The sequence below is a fragment of the Salarias fasciatus genome, unplaced genomic scaffold (assembly GCF_902148845.1).
Source record: "Salarias fasciatus unplaced genomic scaffold, fSalaFa1.1, whole genome shotgun sequence".
In the NCBI taxonomy this organism is placed as follows: Eukaryota; Metazoa; Chordata; class Actinopteri; order Blenniiformes; family Blenniidae; genus Salarias; species Salarias fasciatus.
This window is the reverse complement of record NW_021941374.1, coordinates 2883305-2893602: the sequence shown is the minus strand read 5'-3', so window position 1 is coordinate 2893602 and position 10298 is coordinate 2883305. Positions and strand designations below refer to the sequence as shown.

General features: G+C 43.9%; 1 protein-coding gene across 1 annotated transcript; it reads right to left on the bottom strand.

Annotated features, from left to right (window-relative positions):
• Window positions 1–6167: 6167 nt before the first annotated feature.
• Window positions 6168–10048, bottom strand: LOC115385034 (ladderlectin-like). The gene is made up of 8 exons (XM_030087115.1): window positions 10027–10048; window positions 8106–8132; window positions 7970–8014; window positions 7576–7647; window positions 7171–7262; window positions 6515–6640; window positions 6329–6428; window positions 6168–6238 (listed from the first exon to the last, which is right to left on the bottom strand). The coding sequence occupies exons 1-8, from the start codon at window positions 10046–10048 to the stop codon at window positions 6168–6170; spliced, it is 555 nt and encodes a 184-aa protein (XP_029942975.1).
• Between the last annotated feature and the right edge of the window lie 250 nt (window positions 10049–10298).

Below are 10298 nucleotides of genomic sequence, written 5' to 3'. Positions count from 1 at the left end.
CATTCTGACTCCACTTTTTTAACGGCTAAAATCAGACAGAAATTCATTCTCAGAAGACAATTAATTTATGACTTCATTTGATAATTGCTCTTTGGGCGACACTTAAGTAACTTACCAGACTGCAGAATATTTTTATGTTAGGTTTTCACCTGCTGCAGGTTCTTTTCTAGCCGGACAGGTTTGTTCTTCATGACAGATGAGGGATGAAACAGAACACAGCATGAGGACAATTGATTCAATTAGATAACACGGACACAGAGTTGAAATATTCTTGAATAAATATCCTAAATATTGGCAAAATGCTGTTTCCCCCGTGTATTTCCTGTATTTTATTATTATCATTTTTGTATGATCATAATCATGGATCATATGCAGAATTAGGCCATTTTTAGTGGATGATTTGCGCATCACTATTTCACTTTACTAAAGCTGCATGTAGTACTTGTCCTCACCATTGAAGCGTGGGGGCGCTATGCCAAAAACGTCACTGACCCCTCATGCACACTGGATGCGGTCCGGCTACGGAACGGCTCCAGTCCGGCTCTGGCCCGGTACACCGGAGCACTGTGATTCACACCGCCTGCGGTGTCTCCGCATTCAAGCCGGAGGAGGTTGCCAGATCTGTCGTTATCCCCCGTAGACAATTTGAAACCCGTTTTACTCAATAGAACGCGGCCCAAACCGCCGTCTCGGATGAAAATGCACGTTAAAACCGTATTTTTATGATAAAAAACACGTCATAAACACATAATCATTTCATCAACCCGTCCGACGTGTTCAAAAAAGACGCTTGATTTGGAACAAACCCGCCCAATCTGGCAACACGGAGCTGCTCCGGTCACAGAGCTGTTTTGAGCCATTTTGGTGTCATTTGGCTTTTCAGCAGTGACGAAGTACAAAACCGTTCATTCTTCTAAAGCGTATAATGACTACATGACGTTGTTTGTTCTGTATTCTACCAGAAGAAGTAAAAAAATAGAATATTAAGGCAAAAACACGACACAGATTTTATTTAGAAGTGACTTATTTTGGAACACGTATCGCGTTTCCTTCCGGGCACCCGACTTGCTTCTGTCTGGATTGACGCGGTAGGGTTCCGACATGCGGAAAAATAGGATCTTTGCGGAAAGAGACCGGAGCTCCGCAGCTGGACCGCAGCTGGACCGGAGCCGGACCGCAGCCGGACCGCGGCCGGTGTGCTTCACAGCATTGATTTTAATGACTACGGATTAGCTGCGGTGTCCGGACCGGAGCCGTTCCGCAGCCGGACCGCATCCAGTGTGCATCGGGGTTTAAAGCAGACGTACAGGCTGTAATATATGGAGTGAAATTAAAGGACGTGTTTTGTGTAAAGTCCTTGCTCTGGGGCACCCCCCTTTTTAAGTGAGCCCCCCCGACAGCTGCAGTACAGTCCGCACACTGCTGCTCATCCCGTGTGAAGTAAGATGCTCGTCCTTGTTCCATTTTCAATCTGTGATTCTGTGATCGATGTCGTGGTCTTCTGAAGAACGCCGTGAACGCCACTGATCCTGATGCTCCTCACCTGGCTTGAGTAAGCCGTGTCTTTTCATCCTGGCTCGGCAGGCGTGCAACCGATTAATCCGAGAAAACACCGACTAGGCTGACTCAAGCCGCGCATTTTCATTTATCCTGGATGTATTATCCGACTTTTGTGCAATACCCCCCTGATAATATTTGTTAGTTTGTTTTTATATGTTTTGTATTTATTTTCAGTTTCCTTAGTTCTTGATTTGATTATTTTTTTATATAGCAAATTCTTCTTCCTACAGGCATTCTGCAATCCCTTAGTCATTAGTCATCCAGGGATTACCTTTTTGTTGAAAAATTTTGTTTCTTTTCCTTAAAACTGGTGTCCGGAGTTTCCGTTTGTTTCCATTCATCATTTTTCAACAGAGCTTAAATGTGCTCGTCTGGTTCGATACTACAATATAATATTAGCATAAAGCAATATAAAAATTTATTTATGAGCCCCACCTTGCTCTCATAGACCCCCATGTTATCCGAAAAAGCGCCGGTCAGCATCAGCCAATAGATTTCGAGCTTCCGCTTTGTCGTGTTGTCAATCAAAGTGTGGAGCAGCCAGAGAGCACGGCCGCTCGCCCAGCAGAGGAGAGTTAGCAACGCAGCAGATATATCCACTGTCTGCTGAACATCCACCGGAAACAGCTAGATGTAACCTGGTGTTTCTCTACACAGCATGCACTGTCTCTTTAAGAGTCATGACAATAACATCTGCCTTACGGCCATAGGAGGGGAGGGGGGGAGGGGGGGGGGGGGGGGGGGGCTTGTGAATGTGGACTCCAATGCTGCGTGGTAATAGCAAATGGCTGACCGGTTGTGAGCCTCCACGAGCCGTCTTGCTGTTCAAATTGATCATCATTTCTGTCTTCCTGCTAGTGGCGTGAGGGATCGGAGCCAAGCCGTTACCTCGTGGTCCCAGGACTGATCAAACATCCAGCTCATCACATTTGCCACTTGAGTATCATTTTTTTTATTTCCTATAGAGCTCTATAGTATTTTCTTTGGGTACCCAAGTTTTATTTTCTTTGATGGACGTCATTTTCTTTTTGAGTGAGGACTATCCAGATCTGTGGATCTCTAAGACTTAAGAACATTGGTTATTCAAACACAAGGACTGAAAGAGACAATACGGGGGATCTTTATTTGTATTTCAAAGACATTTTTTCACAACTGTTTCAAATGTGAAACTGTTTGGCTGTTCATATTGGAATCTAAGAGAAGTGGTTTTGTTTCTTTGTATATGAATCCGTTTAATCTGTTTTTTCTGACTTCATTGAAATGAGGGGAGATCTTGAGTTTGTGAAGATACGTTCCAGTCCATAAAATATTTCATTTCATTTTATAGGACTTAGGTAGCATACTACTGCCAGGACCCAGAATACATTTTCTTCTGAGTAAACTTTGATCTGAGCTCATCTTTGTTTCTGTTTGAGAGTGATATATTGATACTCGGTTACATAAACACGTAGGATGCTGTAGGACTCGGAGGCTCTCATTTTCACCCGACGGATAATAGCGTGCACAATTAAAGGGGCGTGGCTTGGTCGCTCATGAAAGCAGAGGGAGGGCAAAACCTGAGACATTGGATTAAAAAAAAAACCCTCTCTCTTTCAAAACTCCGGACACGAGCTTTAAGGGACAATTTTTATCATACAACATTTGAAATATTTTAATAAATGCATCATATGCATCATGCACATTTCTTTTATTATACACCTCTTCCCAATTGTGTGTTGTTAAGTCACTTTTGAAAGCATTTATTGACTCCTCTGTTCTTATCCTTCTATACCAATTTCTTTGCTCCTGTTGATAAGATGTGCAGCAGCTATCAAAGACTGTAAATACTGGTAAGTGGTCACTTATATCACATACTAACAGTCCACTTGTTGAGTCATTAAGAATATCATTGGTCAAAATATTGTCAATTAATGTAGAACTGCGAGATGTTATTCGACTGGGTCGAGTAATCTTAGGATACAAATTTAATCTGTATATTGTATCTATATAATTCTCAATCATCTTGTTTCTATCTGGATTAAGCAGGTCGATGTTGAAGTCTCCACGCATGACTATGGTTTTTGTCAATTTTCCAGCAAACATTTCCTCCATTTTCTCACTAAATTGACCGATACAGGAACCTGACATTCTATAAACACAACTGAAGATTATGTTTTTATTGTTGTCTCTTTGAATCTCAATTATTATAGACTCAAACAGGTTTTCGATTGCCATAGACATGTCCTCCACAAAATTAAATTTCAGATTCATGTCGACAAACAATCCAACTCCTCCTCCTGCTCCACCTTTGTTGTTTTGGTCCACATGTAAAAAGTCATATCCATCCAACTTAAAGTTCATCTCCCTGTGTTCGCCAATCCATGTCTCAGATATTGTGATTATATTGAAAGATTGAGTGAATTGTTGTAAGTAGTTCTGAATATGTTCAAAGTTCATATGAAGACTTCTACTGTTGATATGAATCACAGATAATTTGCCATACTTCTTGATTTGGTTGTACATTTCATCTGTATAGTGTCTACAGTTATTTTCCATGCAAGCAAAGAAATGATTGTCAGGATCAATATCGTATTCCATATCCAGACTTGTATGTTCAGTGTATTCAGATGTTTGTAACTCCATGGTGGTGGAATAGTCATTGTCTCCATGTCTCATATTTTTCTCTGATGCATTTGAGTTTTTCCTTGTGCTATGCATTGGGTATGAGTGTTGCAGCTTACCTCATTGTCCAGTGCTTGCTTTACTCATGCTTGCTCAGCTCATCTAGACTTTTTACCATGAGTACCTTTGCTTCTTCTGGTCCTCCATTAAGCTTGATGAACACTTTACTGCTTGAAGTCTATGTCTGTTGATTTTTTTTCATCTTTCTCAGGTACCTGGCTCTCTTTGCAATGTCTGCGTTATGCTTTGTCAGGTGCTCATTGATGGAGACATTGGTTCCTTTCAGCTTCTTTCCTTCCTTTAAAAGCGTAATCTTGTGCTTTCTATTTACAGATCTGATGACAATAGGTGGTTTTTCTCTCGTGCTTCTCCTGGACAACACATGACAAGCGTCAACATGGTTGCAGTTGAGTTCAATTCCTAAGTGATGCTACGAGGGGAGTGAACACACTGGACAAGGTCTATTCAAACATCAAACTGGCCTACAGAACTAACCTCTTCAACATCTGGGTCTGTCCATGCTAATGATTCCCGCATACGCCCCCCTCAGGAAAACTGCTCCCATCATCTCCAAGACTGTTGTCACTTGGCCGGAAAACACCTCCCAGCAGCTGCAGGACTGCTTCGACAGGACGAACTGGGAAGTCTTCGAACATCACGACTTGGAGTTGTTCACAGATAGTGTACTGTGCTATATCAAAAACTGCTTAGACACCGTCACAATGAACCAAAAAATCCGTGTCTTCCCCAACCAGAAGCCCTGGATGAATCGGCAGGTCCAGCAACTGCTGTGGGAGAGAGACACCGGCGGTGTCTGAATGTCCATGCTATGCCCTAACCCCTCAATCACTATACAGTGCTGGACGACATAGTGGACTATATAGAGCCCTGAATCCGTTGGCGATTCAAACACGCCACTTTTGTCCTCAGCGCTGATCACGTGACCCCTGGCCAGTACCATGGTAACCAGACGCACCAGCTCACGAAGACTGAATTTCAAGAAACATTTGTAATATATTTTGTTTCAATGTGCTCTTATTCTTCAGTTTACTTTCCTTGTCATCTTTATAATCATTGAAGAATAAAAAAAAAAAAAAAAAATTAACTTATTCCTGGCTCACGCTGCTGCTCTTCTGCCATTTTGCTGGAGATTCGCAATGCACTATAGGTAATATTGAGCCTTCTATGGACCATCGATGCTCACTACTTTTCCAGATGCATTGTGGGACATTTCTAGTGCCCTTCTTTTTTGCTATCTGGACATTTGGACAGCCCTACAGATAGCGTCTTCACTATGTAGTGTCCTACATAGGAAATAGTGTGGACATTCGGACACAGCCTGGGTGTGTACTCACTAGCCTCTCCAGTGCTAATGCACTTCCAAGACAAAATTTGACTCAATGAGTTCTGTACCAAGCTTACCGGCCGGGCAAAGGGAGTAGTTGCCTTCTCATTTACCTGAGTCGGCCGCTCAGGTACCGATACGGGCTGAGGAGTGATCACATCAGTAGCTGGCTTTGTAATGGACATAGCCTCCTGTGACACGGAGGTTTTGAATTCACCCTCACTTCCAGCACTAACTCTGTGAATGATATTGTTTGACCTGGTGAAGCATTACACCTGAGAGGCTTTGAGGGGATATAAGTTTAGACTGTCTTCAGCACCAGCCACACTCTGTTTGACTCTACAGAAGTGTATCTGCTGCCAGAATCATTCAGCTCAAAAGAAATAAATCACATAGCAAACACTTTTCAATCAGTCTTAAAGAAAAGTCACACTTTGTCTCGTTTTCTCAAATCTTTTTGTCACAATGATCACAATAACATTTACTTAACATGTGAAGCTACATGCAGATAAACCATCAGACAGTAACAGCCAGCACAGTTGATGAGCTGGAACAGAAGCAAACCAGGAACACAAGCTAAACCAGGAGTTTAGCATGCATGCTAGCAGTTGGATGGGTTAATGGAGCAGATGAAGCGGTAAGCTGTGCCACAGTTGGTGTTCCCCCAGCCATCTAAAATGTGAAAGACACAAAAACTACATGAGTACATTGTTCTGAACATGGTCCTCTTGGTTAATCAGAGTTGACTCAACAGTGACTTACACAAGTTGCGTAACATCATGCAGGGGTAGCTGCTGGCAGTTGAAGGAGCGTACCAGTTGGTGTAGTAGAGTCCAGTACCGTCAATCCAGATCCACCGATTCTGAGGAACAAAGATCACATCAGTCAGAAAGAGTCCTCTCCACCTCCTGCTGCTGACCTCTACTGGAGCAGGTTGTGGGTTCAAACCTGCAGGTAGTATCCTCCCAGCCAGGCATAGGTCTGACCGGCCTCATGAGTCAATCTCTGCAGGAAGCTGTACTCTCGGGGGTTGCTGACCGAGGCCAGGTGACCTCCCAGGTTGTAGCAGTGGCTCTGTAGACCAGAGGAAGCATCATGTCAGTGTGTTTAGCTGCAGATGAACAGAAAGCTCCTCTTTTCATGAACTGACTGGAACAGACCCATGATCATCTACCATCACCGTCCAGTGGCATCAGGAAGTTATTCTGGAGGAACACTGAAAGTCCTCCATCAGGTCCTGAGAGTAGACTCTGTTATCACTCTCTATCATTTCTGTTGATATGATCCGACTGGAATCATGTTTTATATTAAAAATGTAATGTAGATGCTGACACTTAATGCAAAGTTGTTGCACACAAACTTTACATTTGAAGTTAGGGAAGAAGTTCTATGAAAAATGAAGAAAGTACACCAACAAGCATCACACATTGAATTCTGTGTAATGAGCAAATTAAAGTGATTCTGTAAAAAACCAGGATAGCCTCTGGAGGGTGCCATCAAACAGCCTCCACATATCAACACCCAGCAGCTCCATGGTTTGAAGTAATGCTGAGTTTGTTCCAACAGAGCAAGAAGAGATGTTTAGTGAAGAAATGCAGCAGTACCTCAGCGCTGTACCAGGACATGGCTGAGTGGATGAACTTAAAGCAGCGAGAGTTGAAGCTTGACCAGCCATAGGGACAGGAGTTAGAACGAGCTGCAGGAGGACAGAAAGAGTCTGTGACTGAAGCTCTGTGATCTTCTTCTCTTCTCACATGTGAACAACAGTTGTCAGAGACTGAACTCTCCACTCTACACATGACTCCATGTGTATTTGTTGTCTTGTGGATGTCCCTGATGTGTTAACATGGAGAAGAGATGAAAAAGTAGCTCTTACCTTCAGGAGCTGCTGCGTTCAGAGAAACCCATCAGCAGGTTGGTCCACATACATCCAGGAGACACAGGAGTGTGAACATTGGTTCCAGATGACAACATGTGAACAGCTGGAGTGTGTTTGGACTTGTGCTCACCGTTTCTGGAAGCAGGGACCAGGTCTTCTGGAGCCAACGATTCATCTTCACTCTTCACCAGCAGCTCCGCCTCTGAAACACCAACAGCTTCATCAGACTGGAGACACTGACAGTAGAGGTGGAGGTGGCATCACCATGACAACCAGCTGTTTCCCTGCAGCCTTTGAGCAAGGCAGCAGGAAGCAGCTCCCCACAGCTCTACAGCAGCCAGAGTACACCTGGATCACTGTGATCAGGTCCAATGGCCCTGATTGAGGATGATGATTAGAATGCTGAATAACTGGGAGCTTCCCACTGGGAAACTGCTCAGAGCTGGGAAGTTCCAGAAGAGAAGCTGGCAGCATTCAACATGATGACACTGATGTTTCTACATGACAAGCAGCAGAAAACTGACCAGGGGCAGCAGCCAGCTCTTCCTGGGCTTCCTTCACTGCTTCTTCTGTGGACAGAAACAAGGAGAGTGGATGTGAGCTAGAAGCAGGTGTGACTGTCTGACTGTCCACATGAGAGCTACCAGCTTCAGTACTGACCCAAAGCTGCTGGCTGCTCAGCTGGAGCTGCAGAGAGAAACACAACACAGAGCATGAGTTCCCCTTCTGGCCCTTCTTCCATGCTGAATGATGGAGCCATGAGCCATGAATCATCTGACCTGCAGAGGCAGCAGCCAGCAGAAGAGAGAGGAGCAGGACTGTCTTCATAGTGAGGATCAGCTGATGATCTGAGGAGACTCAGGAGCTCCAGTCAAAGAGAAGCTGTCAGGTGAAGGTCAGGAGCTGTTCAGGGATCAGCTGAGTGATGCTCTGAAGACAGGAGCTCCTTCTGCTCTTTATATACACAAGCTGAGCCTCAGCAGGCCCGCCCCATGTGGGCACGTGGAGAGGAAATCTCAGCAGGAAGAAGCAGGAATTCGATCTGATTCCTGACAATAACAAAGTGTTTACAGTCGACACTCCCTGACTGATAAGGTTTCATGAGAGGTTAAACATTATTGATATCTGCTGTTACAGCCTGGTGAAAAAAGTGTACTTTATTGTATTTTAATTATATTCATATTGTCAGAGATATACTGAAGATGCACTTCCACAAATTGTACTTTTTATAAATATGTAACGGGTATACTAACATCATGCTGTCATGGTAAAACTTCAACACACTTTGAAATAATTATGCTATATTACAATTTGGAGAAATATATTGAATTAAAAATTACTGTAAGTGAAATTCATGTGTAATGTCAAAAGTACAGAAGCAGGAAGGAATTAGATCTGATTAATGACAATAACAACGTGTTAACAGTCCCCACTCCCTGACTGATAAGATTTCATCAGTTTCGAAGGTTCAACATGATTATTTCTTCTGCTGTTACTGTGAGTGTGTCAGCTGTTTGTTCTGCGGTGATGAAACTTTAAGAACAGTATAAAAAAACATCTGACCTTAATTACATATACTCTTGTGGTTGAATAATCCAAATTGAAAATGTGACGTTATGTTACATCCAAATGAAACACAGTACAATTATTTGGATTTTGTTTTATTGCCCAAACTACTAAAATTACGTTTCTAATATGAAACATACTTTATCATTTCGTGGACAATACTATCTGAATTTCAACATTAAATGTCTGGAGGAAAACAAACAATACAAAACTGGAACATATGTGTGGGGTCTGGAAGAGACGCGAAATATCCACAGATCTTCAAAAGCTTGATGTGTGGACTGGCGTTAAATGAAAAGTACGGTTTAAACAGCCAGTTCTTTTTTTTTTTTTTTTCTGGGCGCAGGCAGATGGCAGCCTGTTGCAGCAGCTCCTACCCAACTTTCACGTTTTGGGGTATTTTTGCCCCTTTATTGTTTATTATCTTTATTTATTTTTGAACTCAGCTGACCCTAATTCCGCAAGCTTTTTGGCTGTGTTACTTCTCGTGAAGTTTCACTTATCATAGCATATCTTTGTTTTCAATGCTCACGTACACATGTGAGGAACTCCTGCAGCACCGTAATGAAGCCGGTTGCCCCTCTGCACGCATACCTGAGGAGATCTGGAGGGCCACGTGCAGAGGGAAGAAAGCTGGCTCCAAAGTCAGAGAGAGGATCGAGAGGGACAGGGGATTTAAACCTTTTCTCCCATCGATCATCCCATCGATCACTCTCCAACAAACCTGACGAGCTGGCGGCGTTAGTGAACAGTCAGAGGATCTACAGGGAGAGCAGCCTGCTCATCCTCACAGAGACATGGCTGCAGGGGACAACGCCAGACAATGTGGTCGACCTGACCGGCTTCACGCTGGCCAGAGCGGACCGGGGGTCACAGAGCGGTAAGAAGAGGGTAGGGGGTCTTGCTGTATACAGGAACTCTAAGTTGTGCTGTCCCGGACATGTGACTCTGAAGGAGACCATCTGCAACCCTGATGTGGAACTTTTAGCGGTGGGATTACGTCCGTATTACTTACCGCGGGAGTTTTCACATACCATCGCTGTGGCTGTTTACATTCCGCCGACAGCTGCAGCGTCCGGCGCCTGGGACGTCATCCACGCTGCGATCTCGGGACTCCAAACCCGACACCCCAGCGCCTTCATTCTGATCAGTGGGGACTTCAATCACGACTCTCTCTCTCCTGTCCTGACAACCTTCACACCATACGTGGACTGTGCTACGAGAGGGAATAAGATCCTGGACCTCCTGTATGCTAATGTGAAGGGAGCATACAGCTCTTCTTGTCTC

Bases quoted from the DNA above. Each gene is read 5' to 3' on its own strand.
- LOC115385034 (XM_030087115.1), bottom strand. From the start codon at position 10,048: ATGGTATGTGAAAACTCCCGCG. The intron at 6,429-6,514 runs GTTTGAACCCAC...TTTGTTCCTCAG, and splicing joins TGGGAGGATACTACCTGCAG to AATCGGTGGATCTGGATTGA. The intron at 6,239-6,328 runs GTAAGTCACTGT...TTCACATTTTAG, and splicing joins CATGATGTTACGCAACTTGT to ATGGCTGGGGGAACACCAAC.